At 40.9% G+C, this 25,835-nt stretch overlaps 2 protein-coding genes across 2 annotated transcripts in view; both read left to right on the top strand.

Moving 5' to 3' along the window:
• The window catches only part of LOC117464691 (ankyrin-3-like), a 118,795-nt gene that overhangs the window by 82,676 nt on the left and 10,284 nt on the right, over positions 1–25,835 (top strand). Inside the window, 13 exon segments of the mRNA XM_034107264.2 lie at positions 60–214; positions 924–1,135; positions 2,681–2,888; positions 4,350–4,446; positions 4,532–4,760; positions 5,087–5,212; positions 6,203–6,325; positions 6,828–6,854; positions 7,400–7,481; positions 8,715–15,020; positions 18,586–18,660; positions 20,672–20,803; positions 20,998–21,141. Coding sequence (XP_033963155.1) covers positions 60–214; positions 924–1,135; positions 2,681–2,888; positions 4,350–4,446; positions 4,532–4,760; positions 5,087–5,212; positions 6,203–6,325; positions 6,828–6,854; positions 7,400–7,481; positions 8,715–15,020; positions 18,586–18,660; positions 20,672–20,803; positions 20,998–21,141 — 7,916 coding nt within the window.
• Positions 15,033–16,582, top strand: LOC139435861 (serine-rich adhesin for platelets-like). The gene has a single exon (XM_071206856.1). The coding sequence runs from the start codon at positions 15,221–15,223 to the stop codon at positions 16,580–16,582; it is 1,362 nt and encodes a 453-aa protein (XP_071062957.1). The 5' UTR covers positions 15,033–15,220.

Raw genomic sequence — 25,835 nt, 5'->3', positions numbered from 1 at the left:
TGCCATTGCATTCGAATACGATTAATTACATCTTGCTTTCATGACATGCTCCTCACCAGGCCTGTGATTGTGGAGATCCCTCATTTTGGCTCGATGCGAGGCCAGGAGAGAGAGCTGATCCTGCTGCGCAGCGAGAACGGAGAGAGCTGGAAGGAGCACGTGTACGACTACAAGACTGACGACCTCAGGCAGCTCCTCAGTGGGATGGAGGAAGGTGAAGCACAAGTTCAGATTTCTTTCTTTTTCTGTCAAAACTTTGTCTTATAATGCCAATCAGCCAAGTCTTTTTTATGTCAAGGTGATTTGGTAATAACATTTCCTAAACCATTCTTTCAAAAGTCTTTATAAATGATATGTAATGTCTTAACAAATTATAAAACATGGGAAGTAGTTTTTGTTTTGTTTTTATTCTTTCAAATTAATTGATATAGTGCTTTTTAAGTCCCTCTATGTAGAATTATATGGCATCACAGAACGATGTCAATTATTCTGAGCATTAGTTTTTGTTTGTAGAAAATGTATTAGCCAGAGTCTCTGTACTTACCTATTATGTACTGTTTTTAAAAGGATGCAAGTTATGTAATCACAAGCACTGAGACAAATGTAACATGTGTGATATTGGGCTATATAAATAAACATTGATAGATTGACAAGACAATGTAATTAGAGTAAGTTACTTGGAGAGAGTAGACCAAGAATGCATGCCATCCACCAAGATGCATGACAAGTAGTTTCCCTCTAATCCTGCGGACTGACAATCAAATGTTAAGCAAGACCAACCTTATTTAAGGAGGTTAGAAAGATTCAGACTCATGTCTGATTCTAGAAGTACTACAAACTGAGCTGTTTTGTAGGTTGGGAAAATAAATGATTTATATTTCACATGTTATATATTGTAAACTGTGTATTTTGCTTCCCTGTAGAGCTGGACAGTCCTGAGGAGCTGGAGAGGAAGAGAATCTGCCGCATCATCACCAAGGACTTCCCACAGTACTTTGCTGTTGTGTCTCGAATCCGGCAGGAGACCAATCAGATGGGACCAGAGGGCGGAACTCTGTGCAGCCGCAGCGTCCCATTGGTTCAAGCTTCCTTCCCTGAGGGGGCGCTAACCAAGAAGATAAAAGTTGGACTGCAGGTGAGTTCAAAGTCAACTTTAATGTCAATCTTTCTGTGGGTTTGTACAGACGAAATAACGTTTCCAACAATCCCGAATACAAAATACAATAATACAAATATACAAATATGTATACATATGTGACCCGCTCTATCGAAATCAGTCGGAAGTCGCAACGGCTCATTTCAAAATAAACGTGGATTCGCGTAAGAAAATAGTTTTTCGAGGTTCAGGTGTTTTGTTTGATTTTAAATAAACAAAGTCTTGGCTTTCAGAATATGAAACTTTTATTTCCAAAATAACACGATAAATACATTTTTGAAGCTTGTAAAGGGAAGATGACAGCTCTCACTCGCCACTCTGCTGTTCCACAGCGCCGCTCCCCCTCCCTCCGGCTGACATTATGAATGTAAGGCGTATAGTAATCATAGATAACACGGCACGGTCCGTTACAGTTTGTTTTCATCTGATTTCAATTAAACAAAGTCTTGGCTTTCATAATATTAAACTTGTTTTCGGCAAATTAATAATAATAATGGACTACATTTTTTTATTTAGAGCGCTTTTACAGGTGCTCAAAGCGCTTTACAATTACACATTACACATATTAGACATGTAACATTACCCACAGGAGCAAATGCGGGTAGAGTGTCTTGCCCAAGGACACAACGGCCTGACGCAGCGGCGGCCGAGGCGGGAGTTCACCAACGCCCCTTGATCTAATGATCAACGCTCTAACCACTGCGCCAAAACCGCCCCATATTAAGATGATAAATACAACTTTGAAGCTTGTACCGGCATAATTACAAGCGGAGAACGGAGTAACTTGACGTCACAGCAGGCATAACAACAGCCGGTGTTTCTCGTGAGTGTTTTCCCCGGGAAACAAACACAATACACACAAACGCAAAATTACACAAACACACACACACGTATAAACACACACTCGCGAGCTTCCCCCAGTAATCCAAAAGAAAATATCTTCCCTCCGTACTATTTTGATCATTTGCTAATAATCAATCAGATCGATGGATTCCAGAGAAGAGGAAACTTTGAAGGCCTTTTTCTCAAAATGATGACTCGTGACAGTCATTATATAATGTGACATATTTTGCTTAATATTTGGAGTACAACAACAATCCTGATATCATTAGAAAGCTAGGAATCTCCTCTTTCCAACAGTGTATACAACTCAAAATGTGTCTTCGGGTCAATGCGACTGATTTCGATGGAGCAGGTCACATATGTATAAATATGTATATCCTCTATATATACAATCAACAGACACATTTACACATATGCACACATTAAGATAAAACACAACAATAAATATATACAAAATAACAGTCTTTAGATTAGTTTAAAAAAAAAATTCTAAGTCCAGTGTCAATTGTCCTTGTTAGTTTTAATCAGTCTTTTTAGTTTATAGTTTAAGTTAGCTTAAATTCTGGGCATTTTAGTCTTAAATAAGTAAAACATACCTATATCAGTTTGTCTTTCACTCAGAAGCTTTAAACAAACATACACACACATTAAACACACATTACTTAATCCCCTCTCTCCCAGGCCCAGCCGGCACCCGACGACACTGTGAAGAAAATCCTCGGTAACCGGGCAACCTTCAGCCCCATCGTTACCGTGGAGCCCAGAAGAAGGAAGTTCCACAAACCCATCACCATGACAATCCCAGTCCCGCCTCTTTCAGGGGAGGGGCTTACCAACGGCTACAAAGGAGACTGTACGCCATGTCTCCGCCTTCTCTGCAGCATCACAGGTGTGTGTGACAGTACTTGTATCAAATCAAGTTTTATTTATATAGCACATTTATAAACGATTTTTGGTCGAGCCAAAGTGCTGTACATATAATACAAATAGCCTACAGTAGAGACACTTTACAGCAAATACAACAGCACAGATTGTTCAGAATATCAGTATGAGAAAAAACGACACCCTCTATCCTTAGACCCTCACATCGTACAAGGAAAAACCTCCGGAGAAAAACCCATATGGCTATCTTTGTGAGGACCATTGATTTGTGAAGTGATTTTTTTGGGATATTGTGGACTGTCTTTACTCATTTAATTTGTTAAATATGAAAACTAAATTTGACATACATTTACAATAATAATACTATATAATAATACTTCCATACATGATGTATTGTGTGGAAGTTTGGGGGAACACATATAAAACAAATACACATCCTATCTTCATCCTGCAAAAAAGAGCCATACGAGTTATACATAAAACTACGTGCAGAGAACCAACAAATAAATTATTCATCAAACTAAAAACACTAAAACTACAAGACCTGGTTGACTATAAAACTATTCAAATTATGTTCAAAGCCGCAAATCAACAATTACCTCATAATATCCAGGGACTTTTCACTCGGAGAGAAAGCATGCACATGTTGAGAGGAAACTGCATTTTCAAAAAACCACCCGTACGAACAAATGCCAAACTTCATTGCATCTCATCAAAAGCTGTTAGTCTGTGGAATAACTGTAACGATGCACTGAAATATTGTACAAGTCTATCTAAACTGAAAGTAATATTTAGGAGCCAAATCATTAATGGTTATGAACAGGACCTGTAAAATCCCATTTGTTGTTATTTCTTGTAATTGTAAAAGTAATTTCTTTCTGATTGTTTTGTAAAAAAACAAAAAGCAAACAAATTAACAAGACAAACATGTCGCTGATGACGATGATCTAATATTTTATTTATAAGAAATATATATGCTAGAGGGGGTAGGACCAGAAAAGTTTTTTTTTTTAAGCTTCTTCTTGCCCCTGTTGAACATGACCGAGACTATTTGAGAATTATTGTTGTTGTACTTTGTTATAATTATTAATGTGAGTGAGAAAAAAAAGAAAATATATATATTATTGTTGTATGTTTTTGTTTCTGACATGTTCAATAAATTGACTAAAAAAAATAAAATAATGCATAGCTTAATACGTTTAATACAAATGTCTGGAGGGGACCTTTATTTGTATTTTTTTTTTTTACACTGACTGTAAACCTAGTTCTTGCATGGTCTACATTTCTTTTTGCAACTGATCAATTACTTTTGTTCTTTACATGTTGTTTTATTTGCAGTCTTTCCTACTTTGAACTGCAACGGCACATAAAATAAAAACTGTTTCATCTTAACTTAACTAGAAAAAAGCTTGTCAAAAGAATATATGATGACGAAAAATAAATCAAACTCTTTCTATTCATCTTCCAGGTGGTACGTCCCCTGCACAGTGGGAAGACATCACTGGCACCACTCCTCTCACGTTCGTCAATGACTGCGTCTCCTTCACCACTAATGTGTCTGCAAGGTGAGACACAGACTACATGCACACTCTTTTCCATCTGTTGTATTAACATCTGTGTCTAAAATCATTTTATTTTCCATCTGTGCAGGTTCTGGTTAGCCGACTGCCACCAGATCCCAGAGACGGTGGGCTTGGCCATGCAGCTGTACAGGGAGCTCATCTGCGTGCCCTACATGGCCAAGTTTGTGGTGTTTGCTAAGACCAACGACCCAATGGAGTCCAGACTGAGGTGCTTCTGTATGACAGACGACAAGGTGGATAAGACCCTGGAGCAGCAGGAGAACTTTGAGGAGGTGGCCAGGAGCAAGGACATAGAGGTAAATACAGAAATTATGGTATTATAAATTTTATTAATTATTTAGTTCAACAAATGCATGTTATTTATACAGCTACAGTTTCATGTGTGAATATGTTTCCATTTAAAACATGTAAAACAATATGTAAAGCTGTTTTTTCCAAGATTATAAATAACTAGCATAACTATAAAGGCAACAGAAAGGAGTGTAAGGCTTCGAGTCAAAGTGGCCTGAGAACAGTCCTATAACTTAGGGCTACTTTGAAACCTTATAATGAATACTCAAAGAGTGATCCACTTTTCTTTTGCACATGATAAGACGTTCTTACCTATAATGTTCTCTCTCAGGTTCTGGAAGGCAGGCCCATTTATGTGGACTGCTATGGAAACGTGGCTCCTCTGACTAAAGGTGGTCAGCAGTTAGTTCTTAACTTTTACGCCTTCAAGGAGAACCGTCTGCCCTTCTGTGTCAAGGTACTGCATGTACACTCTTTACCAGCAAACTTCTCAGGCTGGAGTAGCTTTTAATACAATAAACAAAGGTCCACGGGGTATAGTAACTTAGTTCCCTTTGCCCCTGACAAATGCTTCATTGATTGACGCGTTAACCTCATGTTCTCCATAATCAATCCCCTTGCAACATGTGCGTAAAAACTATTCTTGCTGTGTGTGAACTAGAACACCACTAATTGAAATTACGGAAGCAGGTTTCAATGTGTATAACATTACTTACAAATATATTCCTTTAGTCATATTTCCACTAATGTTCATTTAGCAAAACATGTCAGTAGATAAAATGTGAAAACAAGAGAAAATACAGAAATGGTATGTGCTTTATGTGGCATTTTGGAACTTTATCAAATTGAGATTTTGTATATAGATTCACCGTAGTTGTCATTGCACACCTCACACAATGAAGTGCAGTTTATCATCCGGTCAGTAGTGCAATGAGCAGTAGTTCAAAAATGATTGTACACCTATTTGTTGGTTAACAGTAAGAGGTATATATGAATTCAGCAGAATGTGTACAGTATGGACAGTATGACATGTGCTGCAGTTACCAAAATACATAACTCAGTTTGTAATAAGTATATACAGTATTAACTTATGAATACATCTTACAGTTTGTAAGATATTCACAATATGAACAGGATAGCCTCCAGGTAGTACATGCTTCAAGGGTACATTTCTTATTCCGTTACCTACTTGGCTGCACAAATAAAAGAGAAATATACAGTACATACACCACAAAAATCACAAAATACATTATACTGCTGACAACTGCTGACATACACAATTGTATTTGGTAAAAAACACAAAAAAGACAACATTAAAAATAAAGTATGCACTTTTATGTGGTAGAATGAATGTTCTAGGGTGTAGGGTTTACACACTGAAGCACATCCACAGTGCCCCCTTTAAAATAGGAACAAGGTACATAAAGAAGCAATGTTCTCTCCTCAGGTGAGAGACCCCAGCCAGGAACCCTGCGGTCGTCTTACGTTCCTCAAAGAGTGTAAGACCATAAAAGGCCTTCCACAAACTGCCGTTTGCAACCTGAACATCACACTGCCAGCAGTGAAAAAGGTAAGGTAACCTGAACTCACCATTTTCTGTTTTCACCTCCATGACCATACTCGTGGTTAGGGTACTTTGGCCCCATTAAACGGATGGATGAAGGCCAAACCACCGCCTGTGTCTTTTATCTGTTTAAAGCTTCTCTCTATGTAAATCAGTTATTTATGCAGTGGATTCTTTTCATTGGCTGTTTCATGTCGTCCCTACGTATCTTTTGATTTGGATGACAAGCTTTTGGCTGAGCGCTTTGTGCAAAAAGGGCTTTTTTTTAATTATCGGGCTGGCTTTTTGTGGCTTGACTTCATTTGCTGTTTTTGCTGCTGAGTGTTGGCACTTTATTTGTTTGGTGTTGTCAAGTCTGTGTTTTTTGGTTTTGGTTTGCTGAGTTTGCTAAAGTGGCTTCTCTTCTGAGCTTCTGTCAATCACTCCTTTTTCACGCCCTGATGTTTCTTTTCCCCTGCTTTTCCATTATGTTACTCCCCCTGTTTCTGCAATGCATCTTGGGAACCAGGAAATGGAGTCAGATGCCGAGGACGAGGTAAACCACACCCTCCCCACCATTTGCTGTCCTCTGCGCTAGATCTATCGCGGCCCTGCTTCATCATAGCCTTATGTTTTTTCGCTTCTACAAGGAACAATACAAGTTTCCTTGTTTAAAGCAACCTTTAGCTGCTAGGGTTTGCATGAAATATCGTAAAACGACGTGTGGTATGTCCAATCCTTATTCCTTCCGCTTTACAGTGTGTAATACAAGTAAGTTTGGAGTTTAGTTGTACTTATATTGTCCTTTTTAACCTTTAGTAACGTTACCAAAATAATGTTGCACTTTTAAGTACTTATCATTTAGAGTTTGTAGGGTTATCATGACTAACTTAAGCTAAATTGGCTATCTTGGCATAGTGACCATTTTGTTAAATTGGAATATGCGTACTAAACATTTGTATGTTAATACCAAAAAATGCAGACCAATGGGTTAGCTTTAATTTGACATTGATAAGGTCCAAATGTTTGTCATTTGGCCGCACCGTATAATGTAGGGTGACCTAAACTAATAGGTGTTTGTGTTGTTTGCTATTGTTGCAGACTGAAAAGCCAGAGCGACGTCATACCTTTGCATCCCTAGCCTTACGTAAGCGCTACAGCTATCTGGCCGAGCCTGCACTGAGTGAGTTTTGACATATTTACTAACAAACACCTTTGATGAATTTAATTATTCCAATTTTCGTGGATAAGATCGTCTATTAACAATTTTAATTCAAATGTAAAATGCGTGACCGATTTGTAGACCGATGTGACTTACCTAATGTTATAAATGCATATCTCTCATCCCACATAACATGCACTGTTCACATGCCTGTTTACAACATGGTACATATGTTTGCATGAGTCAATGAGTTGGTTTTGTGCTGTGCTTGCCCACATTGTGAGTTGTATTTCTTCTGGGTTTGTGTGGTTGCCTTCCACTGCTGAGTTTTTGAAGTCCTACAGCAACATCAAACATTTTCTTTGACTTACCATCACAATGTCGTTGGCATTTGAGAGGCAGTCAAAGTAAAATTGTATTTATTCTTCATTTGTCCCCTCTGAGTTCATTTGGCTTTGTGGTGATGTAGCAGCTTTTTGTGGGATACACATGCATGATAGGAGGTCTTGAGTTTGGCTTTCTTTTGGGCGTCTCTTCCAGTTTTTCACATTTTGTGCTTGTCACCAGTTCTTATCAATCTTGCATGACAAAATGGGCCAACACCTAGGTCTTGGAAAACACATTTTGTCATTTGTTTTGTTGTATAATTATAGAAAAATGGAAACTTCTGAAGGCCATTGGCTATGTTGTATCATAGTGTCTAAATTGTCTTCTAAAACCTTTCATTCAACGTTGGAACCAAACAGATAAAAGGCACTTTAAGAAGCGGATTGAAATTAGAGCCAGAACCCATAGGCTGATGTTCAGAACATCAGAAGTCCAAAGAGAGAAGTTGTTTTTATGTTGATCCTGGGGCATTTGTCTTACCATTTTTATGTTCTCAATTGTCAGTCCAAGCCATTGTCTTTAGGATTTTATTTTGCTGCTGTTTGAGTTTTGTTGCGTTTATTCATTATGTTGTTTTCGCTGTTTGAGTCATGTACTAATCCTGAATTCACACGGAAACACAACCGTTTCTTTTCATAACTCCATCTTCAATCAATACTCAAATATCAGCACATCATAAAACTGCAATTTTTCCTTCCTTGATACCAGGACACTGACCAAATATTCCTCCTCTTATCTCTTCTTCTTACACATTTTTTCTTTCTTTTCCTTCCCCAACATCATTTTATGTTACCTTTACAACTCCACATTTTTGTTATTATTTTTTTTCCATTCCTTCTTTATCTTTATTTCTAAATTCACCTGAAGAAACGGCCGTTGAGCAGCGGAGCACAACAGCAAGAACACTGCCTGCTGGTTACCCTCACAAACCTGTCTTTCCAACCAGACATTACCCACCATGGTCGACTGCTCCTATTACCGTCCCTGGCCAAACAAGGCCAGTCGGAGTGGGGTGTTCCCTCACATGTACCGATTCCCCGGCAGGCTCAGCAGCTGCTTCTCCATTGAAAACCTCCTGGCCCCTATCTTCCCCTTCACCTGCATGCGCTGCAACAATCAGAACTACCCTGGGAGCTCCACCACCACCACCAGCTACTCAAGTTAAACCCGTTGATGACAATGTGTTCTCATCCCCCATCAGGTCTTACAGGACTATGCCTTCACCCATTAAAACTGTTGTCCAGCTGGGTCAGTACCCTGTACAGGGGTCTGCCAGCTTTGTGTCTTCTGGAAGCCCATGTAAACTTGCCACAGACCCAGCATCTATCAAAAACCTTGCTTCAGCATACACATCAAGGACTTCCCCACTTCACTCCATACCAAATGGTTCTGTACCAGAGAGGTCATCAGCTTCTCTTACTGCTCCAGCATCTCCAAAGTCATCCTACAACTTGTACAATTCTAATTTGCCTTTTAAAACTGCCCTTGGGTCCACAATTGTGACAGATGCCTCTGTTAAAAGCATGTCAGGCCTGTCCTCGTTAAAAACCTCTGTAGATTCAACACTTGCATCGAGAGGAGGAAGAACCTCCCTCTCATCACTCTCCTCAACTGGACAGACAACCATAGCTTCCTCAGAATTGTCCACGATGAATGGATCAGTCTCTCCAATTAAATATGCATCCTCTTCCTCCACACCATCCTCCCCTTCGTCTCGCAATCTCTCGGAGAGAAGTAGCAGCCTTCAGGAGAGAATACAGGCCACCACCCAAGCAGCAACCTCTGGTGTTAGCGCAGCCATAAATGAAGCTATCGACTCTTGTTCTGTGTCAGGCTATGGCACCATTAGATCGGTGTCCACCTCACGCAGGTCTGCAGCAGCAAGCGCTGCTTATGGTTCTTTGAGATCTGTAGCCGCCTCCTCCAGTTTGGCAGTTTCTTCTAACACACTAACTGTACCAGTGTTTTCGTTAGTCATTCCAGAGACCCCTATCAAACCAGGGCCAGGGTCTCTCAAAATGGCACTGCCTGATTCTTCCCGTGCCTCATCTTCATTTTCTTCCTCTTTGTCCTCCTGTGTTACTGGATCAAAAATAAAGTCCCAACTTAAATCCCCTCCGTTTATCACGCCGCCCATCATCCACCCAACGGGAACCTCCAACCAGGAGATGCTAAAAGATGTAGCAGACATGAAAGAGGATCTGATCAGAATGACGGCTATCCTACAGATTGACACACAGACTGCAGCTAAAACAGTTCAAACATCTCAAACTGGCACTCCTAAAGAAACCAAGTTAGAGGATGAGGAGCCATTTACGCTAGTGGAGAAAGTTAAAGAAGACTTAGTTAAGGTCTGTAGGCTATTACAGAAAGATATCAAGACTGAGAGTAGGGTTAATGCAGGTAAAGACAGAGCATCTAAGGATGAATGGGAAGAATTTTCCAAAGATGAAATTGAGGAGGCGCAAAGTTATGCCCACTCAGACAATTACCCTCCTTTTGAGGAAAACACTCTCCTGCTGAAGCCGCAGTCCATTTCAAGCAAAGACTTACAGTTGAGTAAAGTAGTAGATTATTTAACAAATGATATTGGCGCCAGCTCTCTTTCAAGAATGGCAGAGTTGAAAAGTAGGCACGAGGAGGAGGCAAAAAGGGAAGGGGAAGAAAAACAGAAACGTGTTCTTAAACCATCAATGTCAATACAAGAGCACAAACTCAAAATGCCTCCGCCTGTCTCAGGCATGCTCAGGTCTCCATCAGAGAAGGACCTAAGTAAACTTTCTGAGTCATCATATCAAGGGAGTGACACTATCTTGGAGTCCCCAGAGGACCTCTCTCACGAGCAGGATAAGAGTCCCCTGTCAGACAGCGGCTTTGAGACAAGGAGTGAGAAGACACCCTCTGCTCCTCAGAGTGCAGAGAGTACAGGACCAAAGCCTTTATTCACAGATTTGCCCATTCCTCCCTCTGTTACTGAAACCAGGCCTGAAGCGGTCCATATGAGGGGCTTTGAACAACTTGATGATCCTTGTGGGCCTATACTCATGGAGGAAGCTGCATGTGCTTTCCCCTCTTTAGAGCCGGATGCAGCTTCAATGAGCTCCATGAAAGCCTTACAAATGAAAATACCGGAAGAAAACAAAAGTGTGTGTCTTAAAGAGGAAACTCATATTACTACTACTACTAGAATGGTCTATCATAAGCCCCAACTGACTGATTGTGCAGAGATGATAGAAGAAGGTATGTCAGTTAGAGATATCATGAAAGCATTCCAGTCAGGTAGGGACCCATCTAAAGATCTGGCAGGCCTTTTTGAACACACGGCTAGTCAGGATGCAGTCAAAGGTGATGAGCTGACTCCTAGGTTTCTTGACAGAGACATTAAATCTAAACCTAAAGTCGAAAGGATAATTGAGGTTCATATTGAAAAGGGCCACAGCACAGCAGAACCGACTGAGGTTATTATCAGGGAAACCAAGAAACACCCTGAGCTGTATGTCTACAAAGGTGACCATGGGATTAAGGAACTAACGGATGACTATGAAGCCCAACAGGAAGAGGAGGAGCTTACTGTTGAGGAATCCCTGCCCTGCTTTCTAGATACATCTCGCGTCAACACTCCAGTGCCACAGGAGGAGGACAGTCGCCCAAATTCTGCCCAGTTGATAGCAGATGATTCTTATAAAGCCCTAAAACTATTGAGCCAGAACTCCATAGAATACTGTGATGATGAACTATCAGAAATCAGAGGCGAGTCATATAGGTTTGCTGAGAAAATGCTCCTCTCAGAGAAACTTGAAACATCATCACTGTCTCACTCTGACACAGAGGATTCAGCAATAGTGACTGACAAAAAACGCCACCAAGTTTCTAAGGAGAGTTGTAGCCGTGGTGCTGAGAGTCAGCAACATGGAAGCCCAAAAAGAGAGTTTGCTTCTAAGTCTTCAAAAGATGGGTCCCCAATATCTGGTACATTTGTGCAGCGGGATGAACCATCTCAGTTTGATAAGGTGACAGTGCTTCATTACTCCACAGAGCAGGGCAGCCCAAAACATGCTGTTTGGATGCGATTTACAGAGGACAAACATGACAGGAGCAGGGATAAGCTTCTTTATGAGGATAGGGTGGATCAAACTGTAAAGGAAGCTGAAGAAAAACTTAGTGAGGTATCACAGTTTTTCCGTGACAAAACAGAAAAGCTCAATGATGAATTGCAGTCCCCTGAGAAAAAGCCTGTGAGACGAGAGCCAAAGGAACCCAGGTCATGGCCTAGCTCAGCTTGCAGTACCCCTGAGAAAACACTACAGAAACCTAAAGCAGAGGAGGGCTTCAATAAAAGCAAACTTAAAGAGCCTTCTGTTGGGAAAATGTTTGACCGTACCACTACAACAGAAAATAAAAGTTCTAGCTTACCAAGCAGTCCCCAGAAAAGCAAGCTCCCTCATAGCAGTGAGGATACAATTAAACCACAAAGAAAAACCAGTGAGTCTGAACCCTCTTCACCCTCTAATGTAAAATCAACATCCAAAGTCAGTGCTGTGAGGATGAAGTTTGAATCTGAAGCTCAGAAACAAACCCAGTCTAGTCCAACCAAAGTCCCTCCCCCGGTGCAGCCAAAACCATCAGTAAAGAAACTACAGGATAGCAAACTTCCTGTGCAGCCAAAACCATCAGTAAAGAAACTACAGGATAGCAAACTTCCTGTTTATCAATTTTGTACTGGAGGAACAACTTCAAAAGTATGTGAAACTTTAGAAGAAGTAACCCCAGCAATGGATATAGAGAAGGACACATGTGCTGCCACAGACAGTAAAGCTGCTTTAAAATCGCCAACATCTAAAGCCCCAAAACAAACAAGAGACAAGTCACCAAATAAAAATATTGCAGAGCCCCCGTTGCAAAGACAGATTTGTGAAACTGAGAGTCAAAAAGCAACTACTCAAGGTAAAGATATATCTTCCGCTGTTACTCGGGACATCAAAGAAAGCAATAAAAGTCAAAAGGTCCAGGCCGCTGTTGTCCATAATAATACCAAACTATTAGAGAAAAATGGTGATGCTACAAAGTGTCAACAAGTCACAAACACTGAGTATGCTTCCAAAGAAGCGATAGCTGAGATTTTAAGAAAAGACACAGAAGAAATACTGAATAAAAACCTTAGGAAAAAGACAGAATCCCAAATTCCTGTAAGATGGCCTTCTACTTTGGATAATGACCTCACAAAGAAACAGACAAAACCTTCACAGATACCTACATTATCTAAAAGCAAAATACAGACGAGCCCTGTGACAACCCCAATAAAAACCGATGAAAATCGGACTTTTGAAATTTTAGATAATGCACCCAGAGACTCCAACTCGAATAACCTTTCAAGCCCTAGAGACACACTGGAGAAAGTCATGACCCCTCCCGCTACTACAACCAAAGATCATTTTAAAGGAATCAAAACATTACCTGTTTATGTCAGTGTCCAGGTCGGAAGGCAGGCAGAGAGGGAAGCCAAGGGGGCACTTTACGCAGTCAAGCAGAAATCTAATTTGGCCCTCGGCCCCATAAGCCCTGACGATGATGCACTAGAACAGGTATCTTTCATAGATAGCTCAAGGAAAAGCCCCCTTACACCAGAGACCCCCAGCTCTGAGGAGGTCAGCTATGATCTCACGACCAAGAGCCCTGATGGCTTTATGGGATTCATGCTAGGACAACCCAGTCCTATCATGGAGGTATCTGAAGAATTAGAGGAAGATAACCAAAGCAACGTTGTTTTCTCTTTTAAAGAGGCCCTACAAGAAAGCAAATATAGTGCTCACAGCACCCAAGCAGACCTTGCAAATGCTAATGAGCAAGAATCAAAAGATAATGATAACCAGCAGGAAGTAGTTGATGATTCCAACCAGCAAGAAACAGAAGCTCATGGCAAGTATGATCGAATGACAGAGCATGAGCATCAAGAGGTCTCAAAAGACAAAGGTATTGCTTATATTGAGTTCCCTCCCCCTCCTCCTCTGGACTCTTCTTCAGAAAAGTCAGACGGAGAAAGGAAGGGTTCATGTGCCTCTTCAGATACTGAGACAGAAATGATGGAGGTGAATTTACAGGAAGAACATGACAAGCATTTGCTAACAGAGCCAATAATACGTATCCAACCTCCTTCGCCTGTGTCCCCAGGGGAAGATGACAGTCAATCAAATGATAAAGAGGAAGATGATGATGGGTCAATCTTTCAACCAATTCCTTGTAAGAAACTTAGTATCAAAGGTGCTGAGGATGAAGAGAAGAGGAAGGAGAAAGAAAAGGCCTCAATACCCCAAAAAAATGACAAAAACGGAAACAACAAGGAATCTAATGGTGGGACAAATGGCTCTAATGGTTCCAATGGTTGTAAAGGCTCTAATGGCAAAGGAGAGGAATATGACTATGAACAAAATGGAAATGACCAGTCAATCACAGACTGTTCTATAGCCACAACTGCAGAATTTTCTCATGACACAGATGCAACAGAAATAGATTCCCTGGATGGATATGAACTTCAAGATGAGGATGATGGACTGTGTGAGCAGGCAGATTTACATCTGTTTGGCCTTCCAGACAGTCGGAGAGACGTCTGGGCAACAGACACATTTAGGTCCACAGACCGCTCTTTTCCTCCTACCAAACTGGAAGTTATTGAAGAGGAGAAAACCCCAGAGGAATGTCAAAAGGACACATTCAAAAATGATTCCCCCCCTAATGGTGGGTCACCTGATGGTGTTAGTAAGGATGGGGTGAACGGTCAAGAACAAAAGAAGTCAGATAAGGAGGGCTTTTCAGACACTTACTTCAGTTATAAGTTAGAAGAGGAGTTTAACTCTCCTTTTAAGACTGTTGCCACAAAGGGGCTGGACTTTGACCCCTGGTCAAGTAAAGGTGGAGAAGAAGAAGTTGTTGACATGGGAGGGACACAGGGAAGCAATGGTGAGCCTAAGCCTTTTGGACTGGCAGTGGATGACCAGTCTCAGGCTACAACACCAGACACTACCCCAGCCCGAACACCAACAGACGATAGTACGCCGACGAGCGAGCCAAACCCATTCCCCTTCCATGAAGGGAAAATGTTCGAGATGACACGCAGTGGTGCGATTGATATGAGCAAGAGGGACATGGTGGAGGAGAGGCTCCAGTTTTTTCAGATTGGTGAGCATTACTACTCGGCGGGCAGGTACAGGGTTAGGGATTCAGAGGTTGATTCCTCCTTGCAACATGGGGACTTTAATATTCAGGATCCCACAAATATTTTACTAATCCCTCAAATATCCATTCAGACTACTACTGTCCAGCTAGAAATATCAAATCCGACTGCCAGTTACACCACATGCAGAGACTCAACTTCCAACATGGAGCCAACATTCTCCACCTTTAGAACAGGGTTCAAGGTGTCGACTGATAAACCGTCTAATGCTTCAAATAGCAGTTCTAATTGTAGAATACCAAACATCTTTGGTCACTCTAATGACACAACCTCAGGGACAACTGTAGATAGTTATTATTCTGTAACCTCAAACTATACAGATGATCCTACTTTTGATACATCAGGTGTGACAGATAACTATTTGAATAATAGACCATCAGGCATCACAGATTATTATACTAATCAAAGAATTCCTTCAGGTACTTCCAACCATTTGGATTGGAAAAATCCCACTTATTACCAAAGCGCAGATTCGTCTTCTGCACCCTCACAACAGATTAGCAATCCCCAAACATGGAGCAACAAAGCCAGTAGAAACATCCCTGACTCCCATTGTGTCCATTCAGACATCATTCAGGTGGGCGGCGGTATTGCGTTTAACTTGTTGTCTGCTTCAGGGTCAACTCTGCTGGAGGTCAGCAGGATAGAAGCATCTTTCAGCCAGCTAGAAAACAGCAGGGATTATACCAGTATAGCAATAACAAACCCAGGAGCCAAACAGGTCAAAGGCAAGATATGCAAATCCAGATTACCATTATGGGCGCCTAGCCACAAAATATGCAGTCAAAGTCAACAAGTAGTAAAAGATCATGTAAGAAAACATTCAATTCATAATTTCAGGGAAAGACTAGACCCTTTTAAGAATGTCATTCCTAAATCAAGAATTCCAGTAATGAAAGCCATGAAGAATTCCTCTGTTTCCCAGGAGAAAAAGCAGGTTCAAACTCAATCTGTGGTTAGTAATAGAAGTCCTAAAACAGACAGGAGTAATAAACAACCAAGTACAGGCAGATTGAGTACTGAACACAGATGCAGTTCAGTAAAAACCGCTGGTATAAGTAGCACAAATGAGACAAGGAGAAAAAACAGTGCAGTGTTCTCAAAAAATGTTAAAACAAGGTTGGTTAATAGCCAGGCAGGAAAACATTTGGACCAAAGAATTGCCAAGGAGGCTGAAAGAAAGTTAGAAGGGAAAACACTGCCCACTGAGGACGAAGAGAGCTGCAGCCACAGCACTACCAGGAACACTTCCTTGTCAGAACCATCTAGAGCTTCTAGAAGTTCCCGCCCTTCACGCACCTCCACCTCCACCAGCACCACCACATCAACAACATCTGCTAGAGATGTGAGAACTGAGGTTGAGCAGGCCAGCAGTGAGAGGAGGATGAGGAGGAGCAGGAGGAAGAGTAGGCGGACACTTGGGAAGGAGCAAGAGCAGAAGGAGGAAGGGAATCAGGTTGATCAACCAATCACGGCTCCTGTCACAGATAACCAGACTAGTTTGTAAACCCTTTCTAAACATCTTTATCTTTATCTCTGATATGCATGTAGCTGTTGTGGGTGCCCTGTGATGTGACGTTGTAAGTGTAGCTGTCACTTCTTCTTCCTGTCGTTCTTGTTATCTGTGTCCTGTGCTGTCTGATTTAGACAAAGAGGTAAAGGCTATGATTCGATAACAGAATCAGCAACACTCAATATTTGTCCCTGGTTCTCTGACTGATGATGATTTAAAGCGGTTAGGGTAAGGGCTGTCTGAATACGTAATAGGATGGTGGATTTATTACCTCATGGTGTGGGAGCTTTACATCAGACTATAGGGAAGTCTTCGATGCACAAGAACTACAATTCTAAAATCAGCCAACTCGTTTTAGTTGTCAGTGTTGGTTTGCAAGAAAGTACACTTGAGGGGCTAAGTTAAGAGTACTTTCTACTCCTTTCTGTCACTGTGGGGTCCTATAGGCTGCCACACACATTCTCACTTTCATATCACTCAACAGATCAAGTTAGCCTCGCACCTCACCACATGATGACACCACACCGCTCACTTTCACCCACAACATTAATCAGGTCCCTACTGTAGATGTAAAAAGATTTTCTGGGAAAATATGACCTTGTGTTTGTTTTGGTCTGCTTGCCTGGTTTGTAGAAATCATTTTGTGATACTTTTGCTCTCTAAAAACACTGTGAAACCAATTCATCGGCTGAACTTGCCTATCAAATAGTTGTCGGCTGCACAACCGTGTAGTCAGTCGGTAGAAAAAGTTGGTGCGGCTAGATTATTTTTGATTTCAAGTTGAAGCCATGAACTGTTTTTATCAGTGTGAGGGAATGTTGCCTGATGGTAGATCGTTTGTTGTCATTGATGTGTTTCAAAACTCTTTAACTCTTTAAACCTTTACTACTCATACTAATACTACTTGTTGTCAAACATTTTAGTGGGAAAATGTAATACTTTTTTTTCTTTTCTGGCCTCACCGATCTTCATGCTTTTAAACATATCTCTTATTGTCTTAATTGCCTCAGTGATGTTCTTTACTAGAGCTAGTCAAAAAGAAGTTTGTTTGATATTTCATATATATTGACTTATGTATCCTGGTTAGGCAGAGTATGAAAGCTACTCTGGTTAGTATGGTATGATAATCTCCACTGTTACAGTACAATACTCAATCTTTTGTGAGGTAGTAATTAAAAGAAAAATAAGTAAAATAAATACCCCTATAAAGAGTCCATTGTAAAACGTAAAGGAATAGTTCAGACTTTTGGTAAATACTCCTAATCCTACACCAAACCCCATGAAAAACCACGGCTTCTTTTTTTACTATTTTGTTTTTGTATTGATTAAACACATTCAATATCATGTGTTAACTAATGAGCTTTAGATGTACTGGTAGATAGAGTGCTTTCCGCCTTTGTACAGAGCAATGCTAGCTAGCTGTTTCCCCCACTTTTAAGTCTTCATGCTAAGCTAAGCTAACACTTTTCTGGATCCAGTTTATATTGAAATCAGAGTGAGTGGTAGCGATCATTTTCAGTAAGAAAATGAATTGTGTCCAAAGAAATGTCCAAAAAAAAAATCCAAAAGCTTTTTATTTTACCTAGCCTCCATTATCCAAATTAAAACATTGAGGAGTCTGGCCAGAAAAACTTTGTTTTTCTCTCTTAGAGGTGAAACCTGGGACGGTGAGCTAAAGCTAGTCTTTATTTTTGTTCAGTGAACAACACAAGGGTTTAATATGAAAATCACATAAAAAACAAAAACTCATTAACTAGGTATTTAGGAGTGCTTATACATGTAGTTAAACAACATTAATGTCTTCAGTTTGAAACAGACAAACTTTCAGTTCACAATCCCAATCTTTTTTCTTTCATCATGGATCCTCTATGTAGCCATTTTAGAGTAGTAATTTTTTGTGTCTCATACTGAGAACAACATTTAGTTTTGGGGGGGATTATCGACATCATATAACATGTTAATTGTTGTGTCCTGCCCTTCAATGCTTCCTCGCACAGGCCCTCAGAGTCCCTGTGAGAGAACAGACCTTCGCATGGCAATAGTAGCCGACCACCTCGGACTCAGCTGGACTGGTGAGTCTACACACATCTCACTTCTTCACACCTCATGTTCAACAACCTCAGAACTAAGGCCGGCAGTGGCTCAGTCAGTAGGGGCTTGGACTGGGAGCTGTAGGGTGCCCTTGAGCAAGGCACCGGACATCCCTCTTCCCCCCTCACTCCCATTGCTCCCTGGGCGCTGTACAATAGCTGCCCACTGCTCCTAGTAGTAGACTCCTGGTACAAGGATGGGTTAAAAGCAGAGAACAAATGTCCCTGTGTGCTGTGTGCTCTGCATGTGTGACCATTAAAGAGGGTTTCATCCCTCCAATTCTATTCTATTGTAAAGCAAGAATAGGATTAAGTTAATTGATACAACATTGAACAACTGAAATATTCATCCAGCACATGCACTGATTAGATATTGATACCCGCATTGCATATCCAGCATGTGAATTTTGAAGAACACCCACGTATGTCAAAAAAGAATGAGCTGGACTGTGCACAGCTCTCACACAAACAGTGTTATAGTGTGTGTTGCCATCTGGTGGTCACAACTGTTTTAACTGAGCAGTACTGCAGTGGCATTTAGAGTCAAAAACATCGTCGTCAGAACACGTTGGAGCATGAAAGTAGTACAAATAGTCAAAACTCAGTTTGAATTTGACTGAAAACTAAGCATCATCACACATACATACATACACACATACACATACATACATTTTCATTTTTATTACGTTTCACATTTTACAAGGGAAAATATATTATAGCAATGAATGTCATGTATCTTTGTGTTGAAATCTGTAAGAGCCATAGTAGGATGATTTTGTTTATGAGCAGCTATATAGGGTGTGGCCTCTGCAGTTTAGTCCCAGCTTGACCACCTGCACTGCAGCACTGCCCCGCGTGTGTGTGTGTGTGTGTGTGTGTGTGTGTGTGTGTGTGTGTGTGTGTGTGTGTGTGTGTGTGTGTGTGTGTGTGTGTGTGTGTGTGTGTGTGTGTGTGTGTGTGTGTGTGTGTGTGTGTGTGTGTGTGTGTGTGTGTGTGTGTGTGTGTGTGTGTGTGTGTGTGTGTGTGTGTGTGTGTGTGTGTGTGTGTGTGTGTGTGTGTGTGTGTGTGTGTGGAGATGAGTGGGCGTCACCGTGTGTGTGCACAGCAGTCATGTGTACATGGGCGTCGTCTGTACTGCGTATGAGTGGGAATAGTTGTGTGACTGTCTGTCCGATGCAGTGACTGGGTGAGTGGAACCTAATCCATATTTAATGTGTGTTCCTGTTGCAGAGCAGCAGTGAACGATCTGCTGAACATAATGTTCTCGCAGTTTAATATTTATAGCCCTTATGCTTGTCTGTACGAGAAGCCTTCATTAGGTTTTGGCACAGTGTTTGGCAATATAAATATATTTACGTATTCACACAAGTATTGATATTTTTTCATCCGATAAAAATATGTCCAGCCCCTATGTTTCATAAGCAATCACGTGTATTTGTTACATGAAAACAGATCAGTTGGAAGGGGAATTATAATTGCTGCATATCTGAAATATAATTTAGAAAGCCTTGCTCTCCATATATCTTTTCTTCCATATATCATTTCTGTCTTTCTGCATTGCTACACACGTAACCCTGTGTAAATCCCTTTGGCAGCAACTTGTTTACCTCACACGTAATGTTTCAGTCCGCAGCTTGTCATCAGATAACTCTGTTTTCTAAAGTATCTGCATGTGTGGAGGCATTTGTGTTCCCTATTGCAAAGTCGATTTGTGATTCTGTCAGATAGTGACTAAATCACAGTGCAGACGTTTTTATAACCGTGGCTTGGTTGGTCAGTTTGTTAGTCAGCAGAATTATTGAAAACCACTGGCCAAACTTGGTAAAAGGGTGTGGCATGTGTCAATGAAAAACCGGAAATAAGGCTATCCGAGGAGCAGGAATTGGAAATTAGATTCATGTAATGTCGACCCATTGATCAACAAATTATGGCATTTGCATGGTTTGACTTTCTCGTAAAAAAATGTATATTTCTGGTGTTTGTGTTGTTCCAGAGCTGGCCAGGGAGATGGATTTCTCTGTGGATGAGATCAACTTTATCAGAGTGGAGAACCCCAACTCCCTGACAGCACAGAGCTTCATGCTCCTTAAGAAATGGGTGTACAGGGACGGTAAAAACGCCACAAGTAAGCAGTGATTGTTCGTGTGACACAGAAAAATGCTATTGCCATTCAAGGTTATATCTAGTTTTTCTCGTAAATGAGAATACATATTGGTTGCTACTTTATGAAACCATTAATAAATATAGCTGGCAATATTACTTTTTTATAGTATCACAACATGACTGTGAATGCTATGTCTCCGTCTCTCTCCTCCCTAGCGGATGCTTTAACTGCGGTGCTGACTAAGATCAATCGGTTGGATATTGTGACTTTGCTGGAAGGGCCCATATTTGACTACGGTAACATTTCAGGCACACGCTGCTTTGCCGATGATAACGCAGTATTCCCGGATCAGTCCGATGGTAAAGTGTAGCCCACCCTAGCTGAACTATCAGTCTATCTCTCAGTCTATCCCTTCACCCTTCTTCACCTCCTCTCTCAGATAGATAGTCCAACTTCAAAATAATACTACAACCAATCAGGCCTGACCAAACAATGGAAGTTAATCAAACTTGAACCGAAAATACTTAATGCTCCAGCAGGTTCATTGAGCAAATCAGTAAATGGACCATCAGGTAGTAATAGCATTAGAGTTGTCCTTATTGATTAGTCACCCCACTCAGCTTGTTAGTTTTCCAACACTGGGCAGTGCATTTAACTTAAGCACTCAGTCATTGGAACGTTAATGGCAAGTGATAGATTTTTGGGTGATTATTGATAAAAATCTGTACCATTTTGGGTACATGAGACTTTTTAGTACGTATGTTGTAAACGGTTAAAAAGCATGATCATGAAGCAAATGTAAGCAGCTAATGAACCGCTGTCTCGTTCCCATCTGATGAATGTGTTGATAATTATGTTGAAACTCATTTGTCAGAATGTTGACGGCCTTGGTTCATGATTTCAATTTCTGTCATATGCTATTAGAAAATACATACAAGACATTAATACTACAAGCTATTTTTAATAACAGCATGCTTGCTTTAAGCAGCATGGCAAGGCTTTCCCTCTTTCTAACTTTCTCTCTATCCTCTTAAATGAAAACTAAATGTGGCAGCTACCAGTATCTGCTCATCTGACAGAGGCAATGAGGGGCATTTCAGACATGTGATGACGATGTGCCTTTTGTTACAGATAGTTGATTGATATTGTGTATTTTTACCACAGCGTTCTTATTTTTAGTCAATTACTGGTGCTTACATTACCCACAATGCAATCTGACCATTGATATTTTGTTCAGATATTTGCACATTTGCATTTCTTTGGAACAAATGCACTCAAGTACTACAGTATACTTTGAGGTACCATTTACTTGAGTATTTCCCTTTTCTGCTACTTCATCATTATACTCAGCTACATTTCAAAGGGAAATATTTTACTTTTTACTACTCTGTTAGCTGAAGTTACCAATTACTTAACAGATTAATATTTAAACTACAAAAAATGCATATACCATAAAAATTGTTTGTCAAACTGCAACAGTAAAATGCTCTTTAAATGGTAATGCATTGCTGATAATAACTACATAATGTATATGATAATGACTGGAACCACCCTGCTGCATGAGGACTAACGTATTCTATTGTTGAGTACTTCATCCACCATTGCATCAATTATGGACTTGATGTTTTTTCCAACAGCAAACAACCACACATTTCTCCAAGGTTGTTCCTTTGCTTGTCAATGAAACCAATCGGATCAACACTTTTCAACAGTCTGTAGATTTAACTACAGTTTTATCCGGGCACCTTTTGAGTCATACTTCTGAAATGGGTCTCATTGCCATTCTGTCTACTTGTGTTTCTGAAAGTCATCTTAACACAAAGGTCAGCGTTACGTTTGCTTTATTATGAAAGCAGTGGATCTTTTTGCAAAGATAATTTCAAATGAAGCCACCATTTAACAGATAAAACCCACAACATGCATGGCTTTGGCTCTGTGTGAGGCTGCCTGCTCGAATGATATTGGCACTCTTCAAATGGGTGCAGCCTTTTCAACACATGATGCACGAGCGCTTGCTCACGTTGATGTATGAATGCGCTCTGTCCTAGGTGACGCTCACAGATGAGTTGAAAATGAAACGCCTTTTTTCGAAGTGTACAGTGTATATTGATGCTTCTGTGTTACTGCTGTTAGCTGCACTGTACCTCTCATCTCCTGGGTTCCTCGGAGCCTTCCAGCCTCTACACTCCTCTGTAGCTTCTCCTGCTTTGAGACCAGCAGACTCCCCGCCGCTCCTCCTCCTCCTCTCTCCTCCTCCTCCTCTGCTTCTGAGTGACTAACTCCTTCAGCAACCTCCCTCCTCAGCGCTAAACACCCCTAACCGGCTAATTCTCACCGCTGGCTACCTATGCTAACTTCAGCAGCTTCTGGATCTCAGTGTAGCTTCTGAATGGATGACATCCACATCAATTTGCATTATCATGTCCCCGCCCATATTGCCCTTTCAAAATCACTTTAATCTTGAGGACAACAAGGTCATTTTAATATTTGTTCTGGGAATGTTGGTGTTTTTGTGTGAGTCGATTTTAAGTCTGTAGTGTGAGGTGCCATTACATTCAGGCTATTTATCTAGATTAGTAAACTCAAAACAATCAGTCTGTGAGTTTGTGTTTAATCTACAATATTGTACTTACAAAAGCATGCACAAATACTTGGTGCTGCACAGAAGATGAAACATTTGCAAAGGAAATGTAGGAGCACATACAAAAAGATTTGATTTCATTTAGTTGAGACAGCTAGAAAAACACTTCAAAACGTTTTTTAATTGTTTTTTTTGTGAGGTTTAATTGGTAGTGGCATTCGATATGTATTAAGTGACATATTGTAATGTGTATACATAACTTCCTGTTAGTACAAAATACATGATATATAGTAATTACTGTATGTTAGGATTATTTATGGAATTAGGACACCACAGCAGTTTGAAGGCTAGCCAAATATGTCTTTAGAGAGTGTGGGTTTACTCCGGGGACATTTGGTCTATGAATCTCATTATTTAAAAAATCCTGCCTATACAACCCAGCCTTTCAGCATTCCCAGCGCCTGTCCTACTTCTTAGTTCCTCTAAGAAAATGAATCTTCAGCTCAACAAACTTGACCTACATCCCAAAGCCTGTCCTGATGCAAGACAAAGCCAGACAATATATTTCCCCCCTTATTTCTCTCTCCACTGTTCCGGAAGATGCTATCGCTATTCACTTAGGAGCTTATTCCTGCTTATCTCCCGTAAGATAAGCAATCCCATGACAGTAGTGTGCAATGCGTTTGCTTCTGCCGCTTCTCAAACACTAAGACTTCATCGCTCACCTCACTGTCTGTGCATTTATCTGTCTTTTCATCCAAGTCTTGTCTAACGGTTGTTTTCTGTTTCGTTTTGTTTCTTGTGGTTGGAATATTTGTAATAGCTCTGAAACTTCTAAGGTCTCCCACGTTTCCCTTGTGTTGTCAAAACCTTCAGCCTGTAGCTCTTCTTCCTCCCTCCTCTACCTCCATCTTCTCTTCCTTTCATCCCTCTCATCCCAGCCATATCGCTCCTTTCTCTCTCCCCCTTCCTCCTGCTGACCCTACTTCCTCCATTGTCTTTCACTTCCCGTCTCCCTCTTGTTTACCTCCCATTTACGTCCTGCCTGTCGCTCCTGTTCTCCCTCACGTCTTTGCTCCTTCTTACCCCCAACCTCCCCCCTCCTCCCCTGAAAGCCCTTTTAGCTGCTCCTCATTTTTCTCTCTTCCTCCGTTCATTTCTTGTCACTTCCCTGCCTTAACCCCCAGTCTGTCCTCACCTCTTACCTCTTCCTCCATTTCTCCTCTCCCTCTTGAGTCTCTTCCCCTTTCTCCGTCTCCTCCAACTGTTAAATTGTCCCCCCCTCTTCCCTCTTCTTCCCCTTCTTCCACATCTTCTCGTTCTCCTCCCTACTTTCCATCTTTCATATGTGCCTCCACTCCTCCTCCACTTCCTACCACTTCTCCCCCCTTACTATTTCCTTCACCTTCACCCTCTCCTCCCCTTCCTTCTGCCCCACATCATTGCCCCCCTTCTCCTCCCCTAAATCATCACTCACCTTCTCCCCCTTTGCTTCGTCCCTCCCCTCCTCCCTCTCCCCTCCCTCCTGGCATCCCTTCTTACTTCAGGAAGGATCGCTCTGTCCCTGAAGTTTACATTTAGAGGCCTGTGTGTTGCTTTGCTCCTCTCTGCCTTTTGTTGAAACAACACAACTAACCTACCTGAATTCTACTTTAAGCTTTGTCTAATACTCTAACGTTCACACAATGTTTGAGATGATGAGCTGAAGTCAGGCTTCTTTAGGGTTAAGTGCTTTAACAAAAGGTGTGGCTGAATTAAGCTCCAGTTTGAAAACAAAACAGTGTGAAACAGTCATAAAACAGACTGAATGTTCATGTTCAAATATATAAATGAGATACAGATCAAGTTTCAATCTTATTTGTTTATATTCTGTCTTTGGTACTTTGGTTTCTCCGTTTTCATCTTGTGATCTGATCATGTGTCTACTCTGTAAAGTTCGAAGTCACACAGGAGTCTCCATGTGTTGAATGAAGAAAAACCTTAAAGCAGCATTTATTCTTCTGCTTTTTTGACCACTAGGAGGCATCAGAACAAGTTCTTAACAAAGCAAAACAGTTGTTTATTACATATTAATCAAATATGGGGGGACATTCCCATTCATGTCGATTGGTATTAATGGTCAGTTAGCTTGTATTCACTCTGTTTTTGGTCTCTACCACCATATTGCTCATTAGCTGCTTAATGCTCCACTATGTTCACAAGATATTTGCTGTGTGGTCGTCAGTAGAGAATAATCCCCCTCCACTACCGTTCCTCTCACCTTTACATAACGTTTTTTTTAAACTCTTTTGAAAATAGTTGGAAGTTTCTTCAGGACAAACAACCCAGACAGTCAACATAAGGCAGCTGCTATTATTGTCAAAATGCTAACAAACCCACTGTTTGCCTCCAACCTAGCACCAGTCAGGAAAAGGTAGCAACTAGCAGGTAAAGAACACCTAGTGGTATTTTCTCAAGGATTGGCCAGATCAA

The sequence above is a fragment of the Pseudochaenichthys georgianus genome, chromosome 19, assembly GCF_902827115.2.
Source record: "Pseudochaenichthys georgianus chromosome 19, fPseGeo1.2, whole genome shotgun sequence".
Lineage (NCBI taxonomy): Eukaryota > Metazoa > Chordata > Actinopteri > Perciformes > Channichthyidae > Pseudochaenichthys > Pseudochaenichthys georgianus.
This window is presented reverse-complemented; position numbering and strand designations above follow the sequence as displayed.

Excerpts from the sequence above, each read along its gene's own strand:
- LOC139435861 (XM_071206856.1), top strand. The coding sequence starts at position 15,221 with ATGGAGCCAACATTCTCCACCTTTAGAACAGGGTTCAAGGTGTCGACT.